At 35.0% G+C, this 25,311-nt stretch overlaps 6 protein-coding genes across 10 annotated transcripts; 5 read left to right on the top strand and 1 right to left on the bottom strand.

The window, feature by feature from the left end:
* Positions 1-7,143: 7,143 nt before the first annotated feature.
* LOC17880352 (CTP synthase) lies at positions 7,144-12,172 on the top strand. 2 transcript variants are annotated; one of them, XM_006283316.2, is made up of 22 exons: positions 7,144-7,224; positions 7,640-7,819; positions 8,320-8,399; positions 8,524-8,610; positions 8,698-8,748; positions 8,869-8,986; positions 9,077-9,133; positions 9,217-9,281; positions 9,357-9,440; positions 9,528-9,578; positions 9,660-9,722; positions 9,809-9,855; positions 9,951-10,020; positions 10,110-10,172; positions 10,270-10,359; positions 10,443-10,481; positions 10,575-10,802; positions 10,891-10,976; positions 11,064-11,112; positions 11,195-11,275; positions 11,358-11,451; positions 11,555-12,172. In XM_006283316.2, the coding sequence occupies exons 2-22, from the start codon at positions 7,702-7,704 to the stop codon at positions 11,725-11,727; spliced, it is 1,794 nt and encodes a 597-aa protein (XP_006283378.1). In that variant the 5' UTR covers positions 7,144-7,224; positions 7,640-7,701; the 3' UTR covers positions 11,728-12,172. The 2 variants fall into 2 exon arrangements, with proteins under 2 accessions (XP_006283378.1, XP_006283377.1); XM_006283315.2 differs by lacking the exon at positions 7,144-7,224 and adding an exon at positions 7,250-7,479.
* A 107-nt stretch (positions 12,173-12,279) lies between these two features.
* On the top strand, positions 12,280-15,068 carry LOC17881017 (ribonuclease H2 subunit B). The gene is made up of 11 exons (XM_006284226.2): positions 12,280-12,548; positions 12,726-12,833; positions 13,145-13,204; positions 13,309-13,410; positions 13,555-13,631; positions 13,732-13,855; positions 13,948-14,012; positions 14,361-14,430; positions 14,546-14,621; positions 14,720-14,813; positions 14,899-15,068. The coding sequence occupies exons 2-11, from the start codon at positions 12,776-12,778 to the stop codon at positions 15,004-15,006; spliced, it is 834 nt and encodes a 277-aa protein (XP_006284288.1). The 5' UTR covers positions 12,280-12,548; positions 12,726-12,775; the 3' UTR covers positions 15,007-15,068.
* A 111-nt stretch (positions 15,069-15,179) lies between these two features.
* LOC17879392 (general transcription factor IIE subunit 2) lies at positions 15,180-17,251 on the bottom strand. Of its 3 annotated transcripts, XM_023779875.1 has the most exons (6): positions 17,152-17,229; positions 16,824-16,898; positions 16,479-16,742; positions 16,242-16,373; positions 16,033-16,149; positions 15,180-15,667 (listed from the first exon to the last, which is right to left on the bottom strand). In XM_023779875.1, exons 3-6 carry the CDS (start codon positions 16,740-16,742, stop codon positions 15,317-15,319), a joined length of 864 nt encoding a protein of 287 aa, XP_023635643.1. In that variant the 5' UTR covers positions 16,824-16,898; positions 17,152-17,229; the 3' UTR covers positions 15,180-15,316. The 3 variants fall into 3 exon arrangements, with proteins under 3 accessions (XP_023635643.1, XP_006284252.1, XP_023635642.1); XM_006284190.2 differs by lacking the exon at positions 16,824-16,898 and having other exon boundaries at positions 17,152-17,251; XM_023779874.1 differs by lacking the exon at positions 17,152-17,229 and having other exon boundaries at positions 16,824-16,909.
* A 161-nt stretch (positions 17,252-17,412) lies between these two features.
* On the top strand, positions 17,413-21,329 carry LOC17880214 (general transcription factor IIE subunit 1). Its single transcript, XM_006286208.2, has 10 exons — positions 17,413-17,845; positions 17,962-18,084; positions 18,348-18,468; positions 18,883-18,996; positions 19,099-19,208; positions 19,301-19,484; positions 19,937-20,131; positions 20,231-20,452; positions 20,560-20,752; positions 21,067-21,329. The coding sequence occupies exons 1-10, from the start codon at positions 17,763-17,765 to the stop codon at positions 21,168-21,170; spliced, it is 1,449 nt and encodes a 482-aa protein (XP_006286270.1). The 5' UTR covers positions 17,413-17,762; the 3' UTR covers positions 21,171-21,329.
* Positions 21,330-21,546: 217 nt separating this feature from the next.
* LOC17879727 (alpha-ketoglutarate-dependent dioxygenase alkB homolog 6) lies at positions 21,547-23,405 on the top strand. 2 transcript variants are annotated; one of them, XM_006284378.2, is made up of 8 exons: positions 21,547-21,668; positions 21,846-21,943; positions 22,045-22,105; positions 22,189-22,227; positions 22,331-22,443; positions 22,597-22,819; positions 22,927-22,973; positions 23,077-23,405. In XM_006284378.2, exons 1-8 carry the CDS (start codon positions 21,656-21,658, stop codon positions 23,218-23,220), a joined length of 738 nt encoding a protein of 245 aa, XP_006284440.2. In that variant the 5' UTR covers positions 21,547-21,655; the 3' UTR covers positions 23,221-23,405. The 2 variants fall into 2 exon arrangements, with proteins under 2 accessions (XP_006284440.2, XP_023635644.1); XM_023779876.1 differs by lacking the exon at positions 22,045-22,105 and having other exon boundaries at positions 22,152-22,227.
* A 36-nt stretch (positions 23,406-23,441) lies between these two features.
* LOC17878262 (elongation factor Tu, chloroplastic) lies at positions 23,442-25,145 on the top strand. The gene has a single exon (XM_006285130.2). It carries the CDS (start codon positions 23,535-23,537, stop codon positions 24,975-24,977), a length of 1,443 nt encoding a protein of 480 aa, XP_006285192.1. The 5' UTR covers positions 23,442-23,534; the 3' UTR covers positions 24,978-25,145.
* Positions 25,146-25,311: the final 166 nt, after the last annotated feature.

The raw sequence follows: 25,311 nt of genomic DNA, 5'->3' as shown, positions 1-25,311 counted from the left end.
CTAAAATACTAGCTAGTAAAAATCTTACTACTATTCTTTTGTTAACTGTTGTTCAGGACAATGTCAGAAAAAATATAATTCCCGTGACTATGGGAGAGAGAGAAATGATAAAAGAAGGTAATAAGAGAGATCGAACAAACAAAAGTGTATTGAAACAAGGGAAACACATGTGATCTGCCATTTTCCTCATTGACCTTCTTCCCCAAGACATGTGATTGTCTCTATATTATTTCTGATTTTTTTCTTTTTACTGTTGCAACGAAACCCTATTATATGAGCTACCTCATCTTCAAAACAATACAAATTGAAATACCTCATCTGTATTCTCTATTAGAGTGATGTATCCGGTTAACTTTGGTTAACTGAGCTGGTTATGTTTACTGGTTTAATGTCGTTACTAAGCTACTTTATATAGCTTAAGTATACGTTAATTTTTGGTTAAGCTTTATAACAAACTCTTATGAGCATCATCAATAACAAAGTTTCTCGTGTTTCTCTCCTTCGCCGTTTCTCCATTTTCTCCGGTACATCGGAGTTTATTATTCTCCATTTTGAAATACAAATTCAGTGTCGCTGTTTTAGTAACTTGTGTAAAAGAGCTGTTTACAGAATTTGTCATCACTATATATACATACTGAGAAATAAGTGCTCAATCGTCATAGCAATTAGATTACTTTGTCAAATAATGAGCTTTACTATTTTATGTCTACTACTGTTACTGAACTAATTAGTAACTTTGCCTAAAATATAGATTTGGTATTAATAAGCTACATTAAAGATTTTAAGCAAAGATAATCTCGTACACTGACACTCTTTTAAAATTGGAGGAAGTAATTAGTGTATTAATGATGGGAACTATATATTAATTATGCTTTTTTAAATTTTCTTTTGCATCGCCAACGGTTTATAGTAGCGTGGGTCTGATTTTATCAATCAACGTATTCCTCCAACAGATTGGTTAATTATAAACATAGTATATAACGATTATTTTTCACGGTTAACATAAAAATGTAAAGTAACATACAAAACAAAACTTGTTTATAACCTCTGCTTCTCTTTCAATCCACAAACATGTAAAGTAACCCATGTTTACTCTTTATCTCGGTTCAAAACAAGTAGTTTCTTCGTCATAATCGTTTTGATTATATTATAGCTTACTTGAGCATCATCGGAACTTTTGAAACAAAACAACTACGTTTTAAAACTGTGATGAATACATATTTTACTTCTAATTAGAGGCATGCTGCATGCATTACGTCAAAAATCAAAATCAATTACCAGAAAGAAAAAAATCTCAAAATCCAACAAAATCTAAAGTTTCCTTAAACGAACAACTTGGTTTTGTACTCTAACAATGATCAGGTTCGAAATTTTCCTTCCGAACAAAGAAATATATGTGTTGGTGTATATATGATGATCGCAGCTTTCACAAAGGACTAATATTCTTGTTGGATAGAAACATGACTAATTTAATTTGACGTGCATGGGGCCATAAATAAAATTAAATAATTTGTATGCATTTTGTTGTTGTTGTTGTTTTAATGTTGTTAATTAAAGAGAAGAGAGAAGAGTACACTTATGTGTCTAAAACTTGAGTCGTTTAGAGTTGCAAAACTTGATACTAAAAAGGTTACAATTACACGTGTACGTAGTTAGCCTCGGAATATTTACGTAGCTCTCAAAGCCCGGCCATGTGCAAATGAGTCATACTATAACACAAATTTTTTAATTAAAAATTCCTGGTTACAAATGCAATGATATTTTAGAAACCAGATGATTATTTTGTCGTTAAACACGTCTAAGGTAATAAGAATAAGAATAAACCAAAGATTTGTAAATACAAAATAACCAACTTAATTATGATAATATTATAAATTCACAGGAACAACTTTATCATTTTATTTTTGGTTATTTCCTAGCTACTAACAATTGTTTTTACTGTTAACTATATAAAAGCAATTTAAACAAAAAATGTTTTCATTTTAAATGTTAGAAGTTTGTTAGGTGTTAGTTAACCACAAAGTAAATAAGACAGATTGACAATAAATAAGGTAATAAAGAGAGAAATAAACATATATTAAAAAAAAAAGAGTGATGATACAAAAATGGTAGGACAAAAAATGGACCGACCGGGAAAGAAAAGAAAGAGACACATAAAAGAAAGAAGAGAGAAAGGGGAAGGTAAGTTAGTTGGTCGTTGTTGACGTCTCGACTCATTACGAAGCTTCCTCTTTCTTTTTCTTTCTCTTTTATTTTAGTTTTTTTTTTCACTATTCCTTTTTATAAAAATAAGTATTCTTATGGAGTTTTTTTTATAATTAATTTATATATATTACTATTTCACGTAGTATCTCTTTTTCATATAATTCATATATCTCTTTTCTTTTCCTCTTTTTCTACTACTTTTTTCTTTTGCTTATTAGTTATCACTTTCGGTACGTTGGCTCATGAAATTTTCATTATCCAGTTTTTTTTTCTTTTCTGGTCGGATATTTTGGGGAATTATTCTTTGCTTCTTGTGAGAAAAAGGGTGTTTCCGTGTTCATATTTCTTTTGTTTCTTTTAAAAAAATATTATCTAAAGATATGCCGACTGTTTTTATTTTTCTTAAGTTTTTTGTTTGTTATTAAGAAAAAAATAGTTTCGTAAGCATATTTTGGAATTTAACTAATGGAATTTTCTATTAAAGATTCATTTTTGAGCAATCTTTAGAACCGTTAGTATAACACACGTATATCTTCACTATTCTTTTTTTTTTGTATAGAATTTCATCTCCATCGTTTTACTATATTTTACGATTTTAAATTTATTGTTTCAGTTTTAACGAAAAAAATATAACCAATATCACTAAAATGTTATTGACTTACCTTTAAGAAAAAAAATGCCCGATTCACACCTGGTTCTTTTCTCATATGTTGAAACCTCATTAATCATTAACAACAACAAAAGTATAAGTAATACACACTCGTACTAAGCCAATTAATACTCCAATTGTTAATAAAAATTTCCAATGTATTAAATGATACAATAAAGGCTTAGCGTATATATATATTTTTTTTTTGACAACAAAGGCTTAGCGTAGATTGAGCAAATTATGCAAAGTAAAACATTTAATAATGTTATGATTTATCAATATAATTATATTTGCATCAACCATTTTTGATAGGCATTGATAATTTTATGCATTGGTATTATTTGCATCAACCACCTCAAAATCTGAAAATACAATAATGTTGAGTTTCTTTATTTGTTAAAAGTTCGATGGTTCGTCATTTTTTTAATGGAAAAAGTTTTGATATAAAAATAAATATAGGACATTATCCTAACAAATTAACTAATACTCTATGAAAGTCAAAAGTACGTATATAAATATGCATCCTTCTCTTCACTACTATGTAAATGCAGAAATAAACAAAATAAACATTTGGACTTTATCGCACATATCTAAATAAAATTGGAATATCTCTAGTGGAATCAATGTATATAAGTATTTTACCAATTTTATATTTATTTTACCGAGATATGATCATGTAAAACTATTGGTAGGGTCTTATCAATTTCGTTGTAGGGGCCGGATTCTCATGTTGCTGTCGAAGTTGGGTGAAACCTCATTCAATAACCTTGAATAATAAATTATGTTTCGAAATTTTTGATATATACACTGCAAAACCTAACTCTTGTAGTAATTTGATAACATTATTAATTAACTTATCCACAAAATTCATAAAAATACATTACTATATATATATATATATAATTTGAATGGTATATATATGTTCTTTAGCGAGTCGGTCCACTAAAATATTGATTAAACGGATGGATTGACTGATCCACTTAACTACGGATTCTTAATTAGTCGTTCATACACCTTTACTTGTTTAAAAACTGTTCCTATCTAGAATATAGTCCAGCTTTATTTCAAGAGATAACGGTATACCTAACCTTATAGAACCAATCTAATCGTCTGTTGAGAGTGTTATACATAAGGTAAGCAGCATCTATTTGAAAGTGGTAGTGTTTATATAAATATTCTAAAGAAAATAATATTCATAAATCGATGGACGTCGAAACTTGAAAGACCTTAACACCAAGCCAAAGAGCAAAAAGAAAAAACACCTACCAATATAGTAATTAAAGGATATATTAATGTTTATTTGATTTCCATTTCTCTCTTCGAGCCGTTCAAAAAGAGTTCTATTGATAACTATATATGTATGTACACAACATTTTCTGAATTCGGATGATTACATTTAGAGTTACAATTTTAGATAGCGGCAACCAAAAATAAACAAGGTTGAGATGGACGTATAGTAAAGATAACAAACCGAACACATATATATACCGTTAGCACAAATCAAACAGATGGATCGATAACAGCACACAACAACACATCAAGACAAAATATTGAATGTATCGCTGAACTTTACTAATTAACATGTAATGATTATATATCTCCGTATAAAAATTTATTTCAAAAGTTATTTGCCAAATCATTTTGGGTTTCAGGTCAGCTCTTGATCAAATATTTATTTGTTTGTTTTTTTTATAAAAAGAAAATTGGCAAATGTGTTCACTTGTTTTGTTAAAAATTTGCTAGAAATTTACTTTTGTGACAGTGGCGTATAGTTATTTTAAAAATTTACATAAAATTTGGTCAAGGCATTTAATTTTTGTAATGAATTTTTTTTCTTGATACGCACAACAATAGCAGATGCATGTGGATCCCAGTATGATCCCTAATTTTTAGATCTCCAAAAATACCATTAACCTAACTGCCGCCTTGGGGGGTTTTATTACCACTTTAATCCATTTATTTTTCTTGTAGACAATGTTCGTTTTTATACTAGTGTACATCATTAGTTAGTTGACACTTAACCGTTAACACTATACGACAATACTAGTTCATAGTTTTATATGTCTCCTTCAACTAGAAAATATTTATGGTACACCATGTGACTTCTAAGTTAATTTAATTAAAGTACATAATCACAAAATACATTTTCAATCAAAATCAATATTCTTATAAGAAAATCTCAAGGATCCAAGGTGACTATAAATTCACAATAAATTAGCTACTGCCTAGTAGGTTGAGTAATACAATGGTCGTTGAGTAGTTTAGTAATGAATTAAGGACTAGACCAAGTATCACTAACATATACAGTTACTGTAGGGTTTGTAAATTGTCATGATATTAATTATAGTGATATTTATTAGAAAAATCGGATACACAATATATCTACTGTAGCTACTATTTGCATAATTTGAATTTTCGATTGGAACATATTCCTTAGAATTCAGAGTTACTAAAAAAACAACACCGTCGTACATATTGTTACATTAGATATATATCTTCTAAAAAAGTATACAGTCACTAATCAATAAAATATATATAACTTACATATTATCTAATGATATCAAATTTGCAAAGTAAACTGCAACTCATGGTAAAGAAACTTAGAAGCTACTACAATAGACAGTAGACTAATATCCAAAACAAAGGCAATTATGAAACTGTTTATCATGCTTTTTAAAGGTCGTTAAGCAAATTTTTTTTATATCCGCAACGAAAATAATTAAAATGTAGCACTTGCTCTTTTTGTGATATGAGCCAAAAATGTAAGTCCCATTCCAGTTTTTTTGTTATTCTTACAATATATTTCTTTACAAAACAAAATAGTACTACTCTTGTATTTTTATTTTTTCCCCTGAACATATTCTCTTTTAGTCTACAACACTTTCGACCCAAAAACGAAAAAAAAGTCTATAACTCTAGTGCATGCATATGAAAACTAAAAAACATTTTCATGAATCTGTTTGAGTGTAGGTATAATCAGTTTTTATAGTTGAAACTTGAAAGAACGCAACTTACTAGGCGATGATTGTCTACGATCCAATAGAAATAATATACAGTTATACACTATACTATGGAGTAAATAGATGAAGCACAAATGAATGAAGAGTAACAATTAATTTAGCTTAGTAGGTAGAATAAACAAAAAAGAACGACCACCGCATGCAAGCGTTGCTGAAATTGCGGTTCACAGGGCTCTATAAGTCACAGTCCCGTATCTATAGGATCCGACACGGAAAAACAGAAAACCTCTTTCTTATTATTTTGTACTAATTCCTATTAACAAATTTACACTTAAATATACTTTTATGTTTATATATTCTGAAGTTAATACGTATGACGTACTAGTTATATAAATAGATGGAATTAATGCACTCCAAAGTATTTTTTTAGACTTTTGGAAGTGGAAATGTGGTTATGTTTTTTTTTTTGTATTTCATAGAAATTTAGAACTTATTATTTTCATTAAATTTTATCTTATAATTATAGACGTGATTTATATGAATATTATTTATATGTTTTATGTAAAATTTCTTTAATTTTATCAAAATATATGATAAGAACCATTTTTACTGGATTTATGTTGATAGGTAGGTATTTCATAGAAAGTTAATTAACATTATATTTTATTTTACCTTTATTTTACATACAATATAATTTATAAGTTTTTATTGAATTTTATCTTATAATTTTAGATGTATTTATATGAAATAATTTAGGGGAATGGTCTTAAATATGTATTTATATCTATATTATATATATGAGTACCTCTAGGTCCTCTACAAGATGATATTTGTTTAATTTTATCGAGATTCATTTACTGGATCTATGTTGTGTAGTAGGTAAAAGATATGGAATGGCCCATGGCCATTGGCCATAGTAAATTGATATTATTTAGTCACCTCAACAAAATACTATGAAACAGTCTATTTTTAAACTTTCATTATCCATTTCATTTTCATTATGGTTTATTTTTTTAACTTATTATTAATCAGTGTGTAAATTAACAAATGTAAAAAAGACAAAACAAAAAAATCGATTAGATATGAAAATCCGAACATATTAGATAGGAAAGAGAAACATAGTCCTCCTAAATCCTAATCATGTTAAACACAGTGTAAATAGATTTGTCCTTTTTCTTTTTGTCTCTAATGAATAGTAAAAATTTAAATTAAAAGTGAGAGAGAAAGATTAATTAGTTTTAAATTGCTAATTAAAATACGAAGGGGGAGAGTCATCTTGTGTTCAAAGGTAAGAAGAAGAAAGACCTTGTCTTCCCCTTATAAAAAGGACCTTCACCTTCTCTCGTTCAATTCACTTTCACATTTTGGATATATCTCTCTAGTTTACATTTCTCGTTTCATAAGTATTAGGTAAGTGTTGTCTTCTGATTAAATATCTCATCTACTTAAAACTCTCTTTTACACTTTCAACTCCTAAGATTCTTGTCTTTGGGTCCTCTGTTACACAAACTCAAGAACTCTTTAAGATTCTTGTCTTTGGGTCCTCTATTTTGCTTTAAAAAGAACCAAAAACCTCACTGAGACTTCCTCAGTCTTCCTCTGGTTTTTAAGCTAGTTACTAGTTTGGACATCTTCTGTATAACATAAATTTAATCAGGAGGACATGTAAATGAAACAGGTTTCTTATAATCATTATGAGTTCTAGAACCGTTGAAACGAACCTAAAGTTATATGCTTTACTCTCTGTTTCTATGCTCTGTTTTTCTTTTTTTCTTTTAGTCTATCTCTTGCTTAGAAAGGTATGTTTTTCTTGTTTTTTTTGCAGGAAACTGAGTTGAGACAAGTCATATTTGAAGACGAAGTGGTTAAGGAAACAGAAGAAAGAAGATGAAGTATGTGGTTGTTTCAGGAGGAGTAGTGAGTGGACTCGGAAAAGGAGTTACAGCAAGTAGCATCGGACTCATCCTCAAATCCTGTGGCTTCCGAGTCACCGCCATTAAAATCGGTCTTTTATTTAACCTTTCTCTTTCTCTTCTTCTACAACAACAACCATACTTGCCAATTCGTTCATGTAAAACGAACTTGTCGCCATTTTTTTTTGTTATCACGCAAAGTTCGTTCTTCTTTTTTTTCTTTTTTTTTTTTTTTTTTTTTATCTTTTCACTTTTGCTTTTTCATTTTTCAACCAACTTGAAAGATATCAAACTTGCGAAAAAGAAAAGTTTCAGATTTGATTTTTTTTTTTGGCCCCAGTGGTATACAATAAACATGAAAAAGGAGTTTTTTTTTTCCCTTTTCTTCTACACATCTCACGCGTGTGGAAAAGGTTACAAATAAAATTTTTAGAAAGATCATTAGAATTTCCAAAGATTTAAACTTTTTTCTAATTTCCCCTGTTAAACCCTGTTCAAAGTTTCATGAACTTTTCAGAAAAGTTGAAATATTTTTGTTAGTTACTGTACAACAGAGCACTGATTATTTAAAGGGCCATGTGAAATTTTGCAGATCCTTACTTAAACATTGATGCTGGGACCATGTCACCTATTGAGCATGGTGAAGTCTACGTCTTGGACGATGGTGGAGAGGTTTACTCCTTTCACCATATTTGCTCTGTTTCTTTGTTATTATTTAATTAGCTCAACAACAACAAGAAATTCTTAAAAAAATATTGAATTTTTTTTATTTTTGTTTTGTGTGTGTTAATAAAAGGTTGATCTTGATCTTGGGAACTATGAGAGGTTCATGGATATCAAGCTGACACGTGAAAACAACATAACTACCGGAAAAGTTTACAAGGTTCCGTTTGTGTCTTTGTGGAAGTTCTGAAATACAAAAAAAATTGAAACTTTGTGAACCAACTTACACGTTGTAATTTGTGAACAGCATGTGCTTGAGAAAGAGAGGAGAGGAGATTACCTTGGGAAGACTGTTCAGGTAACTAGAAAGAAACAAGATTGATATAGTCACGTAGACCATGTGTTTGATGAAATTCCTCTGTGATAGAGAGAAAGAGAGGGATGAAGTTTTATTGAAGTTCCTTTTTGGGTTATGTAGGTTGTTCCTCATATCACTGATGCTATTCAAGAATGGATTGAGCGTGCAGCTAGGATTCCAGTTGATGGACAGTCTGGTCCAGCTGATGTTTGTGTCATTGAACTTGGAGGCACAATAGGTAATTTTTCCCTAGAGACTTTTAACTAGTAGTGTCAGGTTTTGATTCAGTTTGTTTTAACACCATGGAGCTACTCTTTGGATTTTGTAGGAGATATAGAGTCCATGCCTTTCATTGAAGCTCTTGGGCAGTTCTCCTATCGCGTTGGTAAGAGATGGTTTGTGTGTCTTTGTTCATTTAGGGTATAACAATAAAAGTTTACTTAAGAGATGGTTTTGTGTGTTTTTCAGGATCTGAGAATTTTTGCTTGATCCATGTCAGTCTTGTGCCTGTATTGAATGTTGTTGGTGAACAGGCAAGTTTCTTGACTTTTGAAATTTTGTTTAATTTGTTTGGATTTGTCGTCCTAACAATATCTAATTGCTTACAGAAGACTAAACCAACACAACATAGCGTTCGAGACTTGAGAGGTCTTGGACTGAGCCCCAATATCTTGGCTTGCCGAAGCACAAAGGTTTCATCCTTGTAATTTTTTTTTGTATTTGATAACGTTCTTCGTCTATCTTGGTTCTAAGTTCTTATATTGAACTCGATTCTGTAGCCACTTGAGGATAATGTGAAGGCCAAACTCTCTCAGTTTTGCCATGTCCCGGTATGTAATATTTGCAAGACAAGGTTTAATCTTTCTCTTTGTACATATAAACATTTTTCATGACATATACTTCATTTGCAGATGGAAAACGTTGTCACTCTCTACGATTGTCCCAACATTTGGCACATTCCATTGCTTCTCCAAGTGAGTAAATTTCTCAGAAACCATAGTTTCAAAGTTTCAGTAAACAGTGCTCATCACCAATGTCTTTACATTTCAATTTGTTTCAGGAACAAAAGGCACACGAGGCAATTTTGCGTGTTTTGAACCTTAAAGGGTAAGTCTAGCTTACTCATATTCTCAAACAGATAGCTTTATTCATTTAAATCTTGGTTCTGGTGGGAGTCAATTGTGTGATATTTTCATACACAGAGTTGCAAAGGAGCCTGCATTAGAGGAATGGTCTTTGATGGCTAAAATGACTGACAAGTTACATGTTCCGGTGTGTTCCTTGTTCCATGACATTTCAGCCTTAGTTTTTATCACTGGTTGTCAGCTGGTGACTAACTTCATTATATTTTGAGTTTTTAGGTAAGAATTGCTGTGGTTGGGAAATACACTGAGCTCTTGGATTCGTATCTTTCCATTCACAAGGTACATCTTTGCAGGATATATCTATCCCAACAACTGTAACCATAAATCTGAGCCTTTAAATGATCGAATTCCTCACAAGCTTGTGTTTAATTATTAGGCTCTCTTGCACGCTTCTGTGGCTAGGCGCAAGAAACTTGTCATAGATTGGATTTCAGCTAGTGATCTTGAACAAGGTGTAAAAAAGGAGGTATATCTACACCTTACACTAAGCTCTATCAGTTAGACATATTATGAAACCTAAGACTGAAGCAATATGATTCCTATTTTCAGAATCCGGATGCATATAAGGCCGCCTGGAAGTTACTCAAGGTCTGATCATACTTCATTTCAATCAAATGAATCCTGATTTTCTTGTGTCTATATGAACTTTCTGTTGATCTGGTCGATGTAATTTTTCTTCAGGGTGCTGATGGTGTTCTTGTGCCTGGTGGTTTTGGCCATAGAGGTGTAGAAGGAAAGATTCTGGCAGCGAAATATGCCAGAGAAAACAGAGTTCCATACCTTGGTATCTGTCTGGGCATGCAGCTTGCTGTGATTGAGTTTGCAAGAACCGTACTCGGTATGCCAGATGCAAACAGCACTGAACTTGATGCCAACACCAAAAACCCTTGTGTGATTTTTATGCCTGAGGTTTGTTCCCTTCCAAATTTTTGTTTGACTTTCAAGTACTTCGCTCTCTACTTAATTCAGGATTTCGTGTGAATATTGTTTGAAGCAGGGGTCTAAAACGCATATGGGAGGCACTATGAGGTTAGGCTCAAGAAGAACTTATTTTCATGCTAAGGACTCCAAATCTGCAAAACTGTAAGTACCAGAGTATTTTCCACTCTAAAAAGTCTCAACGTGATGCATCTTCTGATAGCTTAACCAGTATCTTATTTGAAATTTCAGATATGGGAGCAAAGCTTTTGTCGATGAAAGACACCGACACAGATATGAGGTACTAAAAGCAGCTTTCATCAGATTATACTAAAAACTTATCTCTTAGACAGTTTAAGCTAAAACAGTATGTTTTCTTACAGGTGAATCCAGCCATGGTTCCACGTTTTGAGAGCTCTGGACTCACATTCACAGGAAAAGACGAGACGGGTCAGCGAATGGAGGTAAAAACCTATAATTAAACCCCTTGCACCACATAAAAAATTTCATCTTCTTGGTTATAATTCCTTACATTTGATAATACAGATTATTGAACTGCCTAACCATCCATTTTACATCGGAGCTCAGTTCCATCCCGAGTACAAATCAAGACCCGGAAAACCATCTCCTCTGTTTCTAGGTGAATAGAAGCAACACTAAATCCAAACCTCTTCTCTGTTCTTTCTTTTGTGGTACACTTTTTAAAAACCAAACCTTTTTCCTTGATTTTTTTAAAATTGCAGGACTAATTGGAGCAGCTAGTGGAGAACTAGACAGTGTACTGCAACAAAGCTGCCAAGAAACTGTTGTTCCACGTCTTCAACCCAATGGAAAATTTGAGAGAGTTTATTGGAAAGGCGCACCAAAAAAGCCAGTCAGTGTTTTGTACAGTTTATGTGATCGTGTCTACTCATGAACGTGTCAGCATCAACAATGACTTCTCTCTGCAACCAAAAAAGCTACTTTATCCGGAATTTTTAACATGGATTTCTTCACCTGTGGAAAGAGAGAAGGGCTCTGATTTTGTACAGTTTGAAGATTGGCTTTTTATGAGATGCTTTTTCTTAAGATTATGAAGAAGAAGAAGAACACTAAACACAAGCAGCATTAGAATATACCTTTGTCTTTTGTAATGGGTAGTATTTAGAGAGTCATGAGATTGGCTCTCTGTTGCTGTGTTTCTTGGATTCTTATGTAGTAGTATTATTATTAAGTAGCTTTTTGGTTTTTTTTTATGGGGTTGTTATGGTTTAAATATTTCCAGAGAAGTACCGATGTTTTTCCGGTACATGGTTTGATTTCTCTGTATGTTAATGTAGTTTGTTATCTGTTATTTTAATGGTTATAAAACTAGTTTGATCTCTTTTTCTCTACTGGCTATTGTCAAGTTTGTGTGAGATTCTCCATTGAAGCTTCTTTCACTAATTTGGACTGTATTGTTACTAAAACTAATGTAGGACTTAACTTGTCAGTTCTTGTTAAGTTAGGGGTCTATTTAGAAATATTTTCTTTTAATTTGTTATGGGCCTAAGCCCACAAACAGATGCGCGCGCTTCTTATGTTGATGGCGCCAATCTGGGGAATTTGATCGTCACTTAATGTTCTCTGTCTGTTCTGAATCTACAGTTAGGCTCTGAGTTTCGATATTGTACACCAACTGTTCGTTGAAATGTCTTAGTGAAGTTTCGTCTTGATTCGTTTACCTCACTAGTTACGAGCCTTCTTGTCTTCACCAAGGTATATAATCTAATTGGTGTTAAGGGTTTCGCAATCTTCAGTCTTTTCACGCCTAGCTCTAGTGTTACGGTTTTGTTGAAGTTTACTTCGGTTTGGGAAGAGTATATCGTCTTCTTTGAGTTTGTTGTAGCGATTTCACATTGTATTTGTGACTTTTTTTTATCTTTTTGGTGTCAGAATCGTGGAAATTTTGGTTTGGTAAAGCTTGAAAGATAACGATTTTGAAGATGAGTTCTACTGTTTGGTGGGAAGGGGCCGAGAAGACACGAGTTCTTATCGCTCCAGGTTCTCTCTTCTACAGTTTACTGCAGATTTTCTCTGAGGATTTAAAATTTATGGCCTCCGATTCAATTATGGTTGTGAGATTTTACGTAGACGACTTAGATGATTGGAAAAGTTAGGTCTAAATAAAAAATGAAAAATTGAGCATAAGTTTTTGTTCTCTAAGATTACTTAAAAGGTTGTGCTGACTATTCCAAAGAATTCTATCATTTGCTTTGCTCTTTCAATTGAATTCTTCCTTGGCTATGACAGTGGGAAGTCTTTAATGCTTTAGATAACATAATCTCTTTTTCTTGTTTGTTCCATATGTAAAGATTCAGGTTGTGGCGGAAACAAACCCGGGGAACTATTAAAACTTCGCCATCCAAAATCGGGTAATGAGATGTAAATTATTGACAGGCTTAGTATATATTGTTGTTGGGAATAAATCAGCAAGTAACATCTTATGTGGTTTGTGGTATGTTTGTTCATATGGCAGAACTCGGAACATGCTACCTTTTTAGTAATGGGATGCTTCAAGAACTTCAATGGTTTAAGCAATCGTATGGTTCTTGGCTCCTGGGAGATTACATTTCTGAAGGTATTCCACTGTTGATCTTTAAGTAGCATTAGGTGTATATAAAGGCTTACTTCCTCGTCATTTGATCATAATAATATGCTACGCAAGCCAGCATCAGTACTATATTTCCTTTCCCTGATGTTTATGACTGTATTCTTGTTACAGATGGAAGCTTATATATGGCCACTCCAGTTGATCCTGTTTTCATTTTGTTGCCTATTTTTGATGAAGCAAGAATGAAGGTTCTCTATGATCCTTGAATTTTCTCAATTCATTATCATTTCCTGTCTGATTTCCATTTTTTGGAAATGTTAATCGTGTTCTTAAATTGTTGACCTGTAGAAAGGTGAAGATCTTGGAAAGTTCAGACAACTGGATGAGATTTTATTTGTGGAAGGATATACTGGATATCAACAATTGTTGTCACTTGCAGAAAAGTGTATGGAAATTGTTTGTCAAACTCAAGGTAAACTGCTGTTCTCTGGTTTCTGAAAACATGGTTGTACACTTGCACTCACTAAACAGATTTCCTCATTCCTCTTTCTTCTCTTCTTGCAGAGGTTGGATCTATGAAATTCTATCGGCTTGATAACTCGAAAGTTTTAGCTTGGTTAAGTTGTAAGGTATGCTCTTGTCAGCACATGATTTAATACGACCTTTTCAACGGTCCAGTTGACACTTTTTTTATACATTTGAGAGAGATACATGTGTTTGATTACGTTTCACACACCTCATATGCTTCAGGAAGGAGACATGTCTTGTCACTTATATGTCTTTTAAATATTTTTTGGTGAAAATTCTGAGTTGCTTCTTCTAGAGTGAAGCTTAATCTAATGTTGCACTCTTAGCTGGTTTTGTTTTACATTACATAATTCTTTTACTCACTGATTGGAGAAGGGAAAGAGAATGCAGGTTAGCTTGTATCTTAGTTATTTTAGATTCTCAATGTGCATGCACTTAAATGAACGCAGGTGTACTGTTTAAAGAAGACACTACCAGAATTAGACAAGAACTATGCAGCTCAAGATGAGAAACAAACATGTAAGTTGTAGAATATACTCTTTTTTAACTGTGTTTTAATTGTAAAAATGGTGCCATCTCTAGGAGGTGTTGGTGTAATGTGGGTTTTCACTGATATCACCCTTAATTTGTGCAGTGGTAGATGCTGTTTCAATTGTGGGAGAGTACCTGAAGACAGAGCATTGGTTGAAGCTTCTCTATGATCATCTTGGGTACTTTTTGAAATTAAAATCTGGAATCCTTAATCACTCAGCAAAAGAGAATCATAACTCCTTACAAAAGCTTTCATTGTCCCTGGTTTCTTTTACAGCCTGGAATTTGTTGACCCGACAATGAAAGACACAAATATGGAGAATCTTGCAACTGCAAGTGAGAATAACATGGCATCCTCGAATTCATTACAGGTGTGTGTATGTAAAAAACTGTAGACAATAGCTCTAAATTTTCTTTTTGTTACTGGTTACTAATCCTACTTGTTACATTTCTTAGGAGAAAGCAAAAAAGAAGCCTGGGAAACAGACAAAGCAAGCGAAGGTAGAGACTGGATCAAAGAATATAAGGGATATGTTTTCAAGGGCCTGTAAGAAAAAATGCTGAATGGTGTAAATCGGTTACAATAGCAAGTTAGCAACAACTATTTATGATTGTTTTACTGCCAACTCTTCAGGGTTATTTATTCCAGCTATCAGATGATCTTTGTTTAGCAACAATCTAAAGCAAAGACGAACTCACAAATGTGTATTCTATATTTCTAACCAATATTGTGAGAATGCTTGAAAACCATCGTTACACTTGAGGTCATAACCATTACAATATGTTTGTTCTCCACTGTTATACATTTTTTAAGTGATAAAAAGTCATGATTATTTTGAATTTTGAACCGCATAATCATATCCATTTACGAGGTTCAGTTCCGGGAACTGTTGGCGTTAATGCTCTGGAAGAGCTCAGGTAGATGGGCATTGGTGAGTTTGGTTCTCTTGCTGATCTCTTGTTTCTTCTTCTTCTTATCCTTCGGTTTGTTCGATATGCCATGGATCTGTGCAGCAGCTCTCCTCTCAGCAGTGTTTGTCGCCGGCTTCAAACCGATTTTCAGCAGCTCCTTCTCCACGTCCAGCATGTCGCTTGGGATATCTATGTCACGGAAATGAGCTTTAAATTCGTCGTCAACTGCAATCTCACACTTGAAATCATTTGGGTACGCAATGTCCTCTTGTGAATTTGGTATCAACCAGATGTCCCTGGAAGCATGCAGAGCCTGCAAAATACAAGACAATCTTGAAAACTTCTGTTAGCTTCTTGGTTTCAAAAAGCAACATATATTTTCTCCATCTGCTTAGCAAAATACACTTTTGACGCCACAGAAACACAATTAAAAACAATAACCGGTATGGTTTCAGTACTAGTCAACGTAGATAACAGTTGTCTAATTGATTGCCCAACCAAAAACGTAGGAGATTTAAGGCGACCATGCTTAGAGAATCTTCAATTCAATTTCTCATGTCACCATTGATCTCACAAAGTCTACCAAGAATCCACATAATACATTGATAAAGTTTTTACATGGAGTTTTTATATCCAAAACTACCATCTTAGTGTCTGGCCAATTATAACAATGCATACCTTTAAATCCTCCAATACATTCGGGTAAGCGTCTTTAAGATCAACCACTGCAATCCCATCAGGGTATTTATACACCAATGAAAGAAGCTGGCTCTTGTCCTTGACATCGTGTGTAGCCTGTGACAGCAGATCAAAATTGTAAACAAGCCAAACTTTTAACAAAGAGAAAAATGAGAACTTTTGTCACTTTGAATGAAATGTTTAATTACCTTGTAAGAAAACCTTCTTCCATCATAGTGTGCTTTCGGATTCTTCCTCAAACTATCAAAAACAGCCTTATTGGAATGCATATCAACATGACACCTTTCATTTATTTGCTCTGGCGTTAAGGCTTGCCTTGTCTGAAAGTAAACAGTCAAACAAGAGACAAAACCAACTTTGTCATATAAATGATTAATAAGCTCTCATATGAAGAACAACAAGATGGGGGCGACACAAATACAAACCACAAAGAGAAGATCAATGACACGCTTAATTTGAGCTCCAACAGGAGCTTTTCTAATGCTGTTAATGTTCTGAAGTCGTTCAGTATCTTTAGAGAACTTGACAGGAGGACCATCAGGCTTCTTCTGACTGATTGCCGCAGGAAGAGGCACGTTCTGCCTCGAGGAAGGCCCCGCTCTTTCTCTGGAAGAAGCAATGCTCGAAAGCGTAGATTGACATTTCTCTTGCTGTTTGTTGAACTTATTTAGCTGCTCCTTTAGAGCCATCTGAAGAAAAACGTAATCCTAACCTTCAGAAGATGACCATGGCCACACAATATATAACTCAAACCAACAAACGTAGAATACCTAAACAAACGCCGATTCCTCAAAATTAGGGTTTCTAAGACGGTGCAATTTTTCAATATCCAGATTCTCTGCAACCTAAACACCACAATCAATTTCCATTTCTCGGATCTTATAAAAGAGCTCAACCTAGTGTTTATCAACCAAACAAAGTAGGATTCGAGCTTGATTAATAGTTTGAAAAGGCCAATTTCTGGCGAAATCCTGAAAATCAAGGTCTGCGAAATTCCAATATCTATGATTCCGCAACCTAAAAACACTACAATTGAGTTCCATTTCTCCAAACTTCGAACGAAATCAACTAGCGTTTATCAATCGAATCGATACGAACCTTTCCTTTAGGAGAAGTAATTCACAACAAGAGACCAGACGAGAGGAACGATCGAAGAAGAAGCCTTGATTTAATGATCTCTCTTGCTTTATCGACGAACACGAAAGAGAGGTTTCTCGATATATTGAGAACGATTCAAGCCCATCAAATAGGCCCAATAACCAACCCAAAACACTTTGATCATTCTATATTAACAATAAAAAGAAGAAAAAACTCCGTTTGTTATTCGCCGAGCTCTGGCTCTGTCCTCTTTGCCGTGCTCTCGTTCCCTCTCGAGCTCTCCGGTAACCTTCGTTGATTTATATCCTCTTCGGACTGATACTCTTTAGATTTATCCCCGTCAAAGTAGAAAATTGACCCTAGATTTGTCGGGTTCTACTTGTTGTTCCGATTCGAGTTTAACGCGCTGTAACGTAAAATCCCTAATTTCGTTGTTTATCAAACCACCATTGTGAGGTGTAATCTATCGTACCTATTCCTCATGTGATGATTCAATCGTTAATTCGAAGTCCTTCTCGTATTGCGTGATCTGGGTGCATTTGTGGGTTTTGAGGTCTCACAGAGGTTTGTATCAAAGGCTCAAACTTTAACTTTGGTTCTTCATCTGGTGAATGTTAGTATCTGGTTTTGTTAAATCAATGGAAAAGTCAGTCACGGTGGTGCATAGGACTGTTGTGCTTGAGCCATTTATCAGGTAATTTCTTTATACCATTTCTATCCCAATCACACACATATTCTCTTCCAAAATCTTCGGATATATGTTTAAACTGTGCCTTTTATCAATGTTTGTTGCTTTGCGTTAATTATCAGGCTGGTGAGGCTTGTAGCAAGGGTTTTCTATTTACACAATACTCCGGAGATCGATACTCAACAGAAATCTGCTAAAGGTGGCAGCGGAGAGATTGCCGCTCTTCTGCTGGACGCGCTTGTGAGGTTTATATGCATCTCTTCAATTTATATCCACAATCATCTCAAGTTTTCACTTTAGTTTCCCAATTATGGGGTTTGAATTTTTATAACATCTGAAGTTTGATTGCATCTCTTTGTCACCTGGGGTTTTAGGAGAAAAGGTAGACTAACTCGTGAAACTTGATCATGGGCTGTTTAAGGTTGATAATGCTTAGATTGGTTATTTAAACCCGCTATGTTTTCACTGACTTTCATTTCTGGGTTTTCTTTGGTTTTATGTCTACTAGGCGGCAATGGGTTAGAGAAGAAGACTTGGCAAAAGAGTTGAACCGGAATGGCAAGGAACTTCGAAAATTAATTAGACATTTTGAAGAACAAAAATTTGTCGTGCGTTACCACAGGAAAGAGGTCTGTGCAGAAACTATGTTCTTTCAGATTGGTATATAGCACTTAGTTCATAATATTTTTCTTGCTAAGCCTATAACTCAGATTGGTATATAGCACTTAGTTCATAATATTGTTCTTGCTAAGCCTATAACTCAGTAACTCTTCTAGTTTTATGATAAGTAGCATATTGCTATAAAGTATCTACTAACAATGATTGAAGAACATGAGTGTGAAAGCATGATTAGTTGGGTACTTCTTTTCCAAGTTTTGCGTTCTTTACTCATTCCTGTGAAACTTTTGTTCCCCTTATGCAACTTGTGGCTCTATTTTCTCACCACGTTTTCTACATTTTTCTGTTTGATTGTTTGCTTGTCTTTAATCCCGTAACACTTCGTTCCTTACTCTGCTGTTTTTGAATCTCGATCTTTTCAATAGACTGCAAAGCGTGCGAAGATGTATAGTTTTGCAGTGGCTGCTACAACTTCTGGTCGAGCAGAAGACAACATTAAGTTCCACACACACTCATATTGCTGCCTTGATTATGCACAGGTATGCTTCATGTGCCTACTACTTTTTCTTTTCTTTTCTTTCAGTTTGCTTTTTTTTTTTTTAGTCATGAAACTACCCTTTAGCACTTCTTCTTTCTTACAGATATATGATGTTGTTCGTTATAAACTGCACCGGATGAAAAAAAAGTTCAAAGATGAACTAGAAGATAGGAATACTGTTCAGGAGTATGGCTGTCCTAACTGCAAAAGAAAGTAAAATCTACTACTCTTTATATTATTCAATCTCAAATTGATGGGTTGTGCTATCTTAACTAAAACTGAATAGATTCTCATTTCTGATATAGATATAATGCACTGGATGCCCTGAGATTAATTTCTATGGAAGACGATTGTTTTCATTGTGAAAGTTGCAATGGTGAACTTGTTATGGAATGTAACAAGCTAACTTCCGAAGAAGCAGTAGATGGAGGTGACAATGCAAGGAGACGGCAGCGGGAGAAAATAAAAGTTTGGCTTCAGAATCTGGAGGTCTGTGTATAATGTTTTAGCAGCTCAATTCAGTGAAAATTTGATAAAACACTAATTGATTTGTCTTCACTGAAGCTGTGCATCCATATTCATGATGACATCAGAACAATATTTGATCTTGATTAGTTTCTAGGGGATGAGTTCGTAACAGTCCAATGCTTGAGATTGTGAAAAAATAAAAAGGAATCTGGCTTTATTTAAAAGTCTCCTTGGTGGTTGGTGTTATTTTTTTCGCAACAAGTAATCCATGGTTTATGTTCTAGCACTTTAGTCATGCTGATATATTAGCCACTCTCGACATCATCTCAAATTTACTTTCAAGTTTATGAGTTAGGAAAGTTTCATTTTGTACCTTGCTGTTTTTAGTGATTAGTTTTGCTTGATTCGTGTCTTCTGTGTTCTGGCATTAGTTATGTAGCTTTTGCTTTGACACGGTTGGAAATAAAATGTAGGTTGACCTGAAACCTCTGATGGATCAAATAGATAGAGTAAAAGACCTACCATTTCCTGGCTTTGAACCTTTTCCGGCATGGGAGGCTCGTGCAGCTAAGGCTGCTCGTGAAAATGGTCTTCTTAACCCTGATGATCCTTTGAGGTCACAGGGTGGGTATGGTTCAACACCAATGCCATTTCTCGGAGAAACAAAGGTGATCTTTATGTTATACTTCTCAATGTATATGGAATTTTAATGTTAAGTTTTCCCTGCATTTTTCGCTTTGTTGATTTCTCTAATCTTACATGGTCAGGTTGAGGTCAACCTTGGTGAAGGAAAAGAAGATGACAAATCTAAAGTTGGAGATTCTAGTCTGAAAGTCTTACCTCCATGGATGATCAAGCAAGGCATGAATCTGACCGAGGAACAAAGAGGAGAGATGAGACAGGAACCAAAGGTTGATGGAGGAGCAGCAAAATTTTCAGATGACAAGAAATCAGTCATGGGAAATGGCGATGATGATAAGGATTTAAAGGCATGCTTTTTTGGAGAAAAATTATGTGTTTATTTAGATTCCCACTGTAGCATCTTGTGGATTTTGTTTCCAGAATCTTGATACATTTTATTTTCATTTTAATTCAGGATGAGTACGTCAAAGCTTACTATGCCGCTCTACTAGAGCAGCAAGAGCTTGCTGAAAAGCTGAATCAGCAAGAATCTGCAGGCGAATCAACCACAGCTACTACATTCTCAGATCGTGAGGTTGGTATGAAGTCCAAACGTGAAGAAGATGAAGAAGAAGATGTTGAATGGGAAGAAGAAGCTCCTGTTGCAGGTCAGTTTGAGTTTACTATTATTTCATTTCCAGTTCGCTAACCATGATCACATGAAACAACACATTAGTTAGTTTTAGAAGGAACCTTGTTTATTATTTTCTCAAGTATAAAACCGGAAAAGAGCATTGGCATATGCTCCAAATACAAGGAAAGCACAGTTTCGTTTTGGAATATGCAGAGTGTGAGCAAGATAAACTTGTTAAGACATGCTCATAGTTTAACTGTATTAGTGGGTTAGAGATTAGGTCCGATGATATATCTAAGAATAGTGTGATGCTCACCGTGGTTACTTTTGATGTAACTTAATTTGCAGCCAATGGAAACTACAAGGTGGATTTGAATGTGGAAGCAGATGAAGCAGAAGAACCAGAAGATGGTGGTGAAGAAGATGACGATGTTGATTGGGAAGAAGGCTGAAAGCAAATGGTTCAAAGTTCAGACTAGTACTCATAGTTGTTAATTGTCATGTGCACTAATAAAAGTCACTTCTTGTTAACTTATTGAGAATTCCGTCAGCTACACCATTTTACAAAAGGTTGAAAGAAAGATGGTTGAACGAGATTTTCCATTTTTTAAGTGTTTTGTTGACAAAAAGAACACAATCATACAACGAACCTTATACAGATGACAACTGAGAGGCGAGTAGACAATGTTCAATTAAGTTACATGGACAATAAACATTTTCTATAAAATTACCAAATATAAGTTGAAGGCCCAATAGGGAAGTTTATTTGGGGTCTTATAAACCCAATAGAAGAGATGTAATGTAAACCTTTTTTAATTAAGCGGGAGGAGCAAAAAAAAACCTGGTTTTATTCTTCTTCTTTCACCCATCAGCCAATTTGATCTGAGAATTGTTTGATTCTTACTCTTCTCTATTTAGGGTTTATCGATTGTTTCCTATGGCAATTCCTGGTTAGTTTCGTCTATCCCTTTTGCTTTATCTTTCCTCTTTTTAACATTATTAGATGATATATTAAAATGGGTTTGATGTAAATTAGCTGAATAGACTTCAGTTTTAGTTCTGATTCAGTAACAAGTGTTCTAATTTGATTTTAAAAAAATCTAAATCAAGTGTTTGATTCTTGACAGGCATGGAGTTAGATAACTTCAGGGTAGGTCTTACTCCGACAGTATTCTACATTCCCGGTTTCATAACTGACGAAGAGCAAACCCAGCTCCTAAATCATGTAATAAAACTCTCCTCTTCTATTGTTTTGCATTTTTGAAAATCTTGATTTTGTTCCTCTTTTTAATTTTACTGTATATACCCTTTTGGCTGTCCTGTAAGATATATGGAGCCTCTGGTTCCAAGTGGAAGACATTAAAGAACAGACGATTACAGAACTGGGGTACACTTTTCTCATGCTTTAGTTTTCATTGGGTGATTTTTTGAAGGAACATAAGAGTCTTGAGGTTTGGTTTTGCTCTTCAGGTGGTATGGTCCATGAAAAGGGTCTTGTTCCACAAGAATGTAAGTAAGAATGATAAAAAGTATATTCCTATTATTCTTGATTATCTAAGTTCTAGATAGATGCTCAAGAGTATGTATATATGTATCTTTCTCTCTGTTTCAGTGCCTTCCTGGCTGACAAAGGTTACAACGAAAATTCATGGAAGCTCGGGTCTCTTCCCTTCTGCTATAAACCATGTCCTCATCAATGAATACCATCCTGACCAAGGGATAATGGTCTGTTATCTTATTGGTTCTTCTACGTGGTTATTTACTTATTTGTTGGTTTTAGTTTTGGCTGTAAAGTTACACAGCTTCTTACTTCAATTTGTTTATTCTGCGGTTGTTAGTTTACTGTTAAGTTCTTGAGCAAGTTTTTTATTTCCACAGCCGCACCAGGATGGACCTGCTTATTTCCCTGTTGTAGCTATACTGTCTCTTGGCTCACCTGTCGTTATGGACTTCACTCCACATTTGAGATTAAGGTCAGGTGATGATTACATTTCCAAAGACCAAAGTCTTGGTGCAGAGGGTTGTGTGCCTGAGAGAGACTCATTCTCTGTCTTGATGAGGCCTCGAAGCTTACTCATCTTCAAAGATGACGCATATTCAGGTAAAATTGTCAATCCTATAATTGAACTACATAGAGGGAGAGAAGAGTAATCAGGAACCATTTAAAAACTGCCGCTCAATATTCTCATTATCCTGTCTTGTTTTCAGATTTCCTCCATGGTATCAGCGATAGTCCAACACATTGCTACAACCAGGTGCAACACAAAGCTCTTTTCTCATATCTAAAAATGTAAAATGGTAGGTGACATTAGTGTAAAAGGAGAGTAACTTTATTGTGGTGTCTATGCCTATGTTCAGGTCGTTAACGAAGCTGAAGCTTTGGCTTACTCGATTGAAGATTCAAGAAAAGACGGTGACAAGATTCTTCACAGAGACCAAACTCGAGTTTCACTTACTTGCCGTTTAGTGCCCAAAGTCCATAAAAATCTCTTCAGGCTTTAGATGTAACACATGTAGCTTCTTGCTTCCCTGATGACACTGGTTTTGTCTTGTCGTTTATGAATGTAGAAAACGGTACGATTTGTGTGACGTGGGAATATAAAAACGGCACGATTTGTGGATGTGTGAACTTGAGGACAAAGGAGTTGCAGTGGATAGGATTAAATATGAGCCCTTCATATTATTTATTTTTATATTTAGTTTTCTTCTAAAGAGATAACACACACTATACAACCTCACTCTATCCCCAAATCTTCTTCTTCTCCAAAAAATTTCAAACCCTAGGATTCTCGATTCCTCCTCCAAATCCGTCTTCCATGGCGATATCGGCTCCAGCCGCTTGTTCCTCTTCCTCTAGAATCCTCTGTTCCTACTCCGCACCTTCTCCTTCTCTTTATCCCGCACCTGTTTCCGCCATTTCCACCTCTGGCAAGCTCAAAACCCTAACTCTCTCTTCCTCTTTCCTCCCTTCTTACTCACTGACCACTACCTCCGCTTCTCAATCCACTCGTCGTTCCTTCACTGTACGTGCCGCTCGTGGTAAGTTCGAGAGGAAGAAGCCTCATGTCAACATCGGTACGATTGGTCATGTTGACCATGGGAAGACCACTCTAACCGCAGCTCTCACCATGGCTCTCGCTTCCATGGGAAACAGCGTTGCGAAGAAGTACGACGAGATTGACGCAGCGCCGGAGGAGAGAGCTCGTGGTATCACAATCAACACTGCTACCGTGGAGTACGAGACTGAGAACCGTCATTACGCTCACGTTGATTGTCCTGGTCACGCTGATTACGTCAAGAATATGATTACTGGAGCTGCTCAGATGGACGGAGCTATCCTCGTTGTCTCCGGCGCCGATGGTCCTATGCCTCAGACTAAAGAGCACATCCTTTTGGCGAAGCAGGTTGGTGTTCCGGATATGGTTGTGTTCCTCAACAAAGAGGATCAAGTAGATGACGCAGAGTTGCTAGAGCTCGTTGAGCTTGAGGTTCGTGAGCTTCTCTCGTCCTACGAGTTTAACGGTGATGATATTCCGATTATCTCTGGTTCTGCTCTTTTAGCTGTAGAGACACTCACTGAGAATCCTAATGTGAAGAGAGGTGATAACAAATGGGTAGATAAGATTTACGAACTTATGGATGCTGTTGATAGTTACATCCCAATCCCTCAGAGACAGACTGAGTTGCCATTCTTGTTAGCTGTTGAAGATGTGTTCTCTATCACTGGACGTGGTACTGTAGCTACAGGGCGTGTCGAGAGAGGTACGGTTAAGGTAGGAGAGACTGTAGATTTAGTGGGTTTGAGGGAAACTAGGAACTACACTGTCACTGGGGTCGAAATGTTTCAGAAGATTCTTGATGAGGCTTTAGCTGGTGACAATGTAGGGTTGTTGCTTAGGGGTATTCAAAAGGCTGATATTCAGAGAGGTATGGTTTTGGCTAAGCCAGGATCCATTACTCCACATACCAAGTTTGAAGCAATTGTGTATGTGTTGAAGAAAGAAGAAGGTGGAAGGCATTCTCCATTCTTTGCAGGTTACAGGCCTCAGTTCTACATGAGGACGACTGATGTTACGGGTAAAGTGACAAAGATTATGAACGACAAAGACGAAGAGTCGAAGATGGTTATGCCCGGTGATCGAGTCAAGATTGTTGTTGAGCTTATTGTGCCGGTGGCTTGTGAACAAGGTATGAGGTTTGCTATCAGAGAAGGAGGTAAGACTGTTGGAGCTGGAGTTATTCAGTCTATCATCGAATGATTATAAAATGGGGGTTTTAGAGAGTTTCACATAGTGAGCATCTACTTGCTTTCTTTTTGTTTCCCTCTTGATTCTCAAACTCTTTTGAGTTTTTTACTTCTCTTTTCTTTTTGTGCCATTTTCTATAAGAACTTGAAATCAAAATGTCATATATTTCTTGATTTATTAGCCCTCCGTATAACTCGTGCATTTGATTTGGGTCCGAAGATCAATGGTTTATTCTAGGGATACAATTATCATGTGGATTTCACATTACTCAAAAGTTAATTGTATTATGACTTCGATCTTTTAAAGTGTACAAAGAACTCTATGATTGGAAATTACACAAATAACT

The sequence above is a fragment of the Capsella rubella genome, unplaced genomic scaffold, assembly GCF_000375325.1.
Source record: "Capsella rubella cultivar Monte Gargano unplaced genomic scaffold, Caprub1_0 scaffold_7, whole genome shotgun sequence".
In the NCBI taxonomy this organism is placed as follows: Eukaryota; Viridiplantae; Streptophyta; class Magnoliopsida; order Brassicales; family Brassicaceae; genus Capsella; species Capsella rubella.
This window is presented reverse-complemented; position numbering and strand designations above follow the sequence as displayed.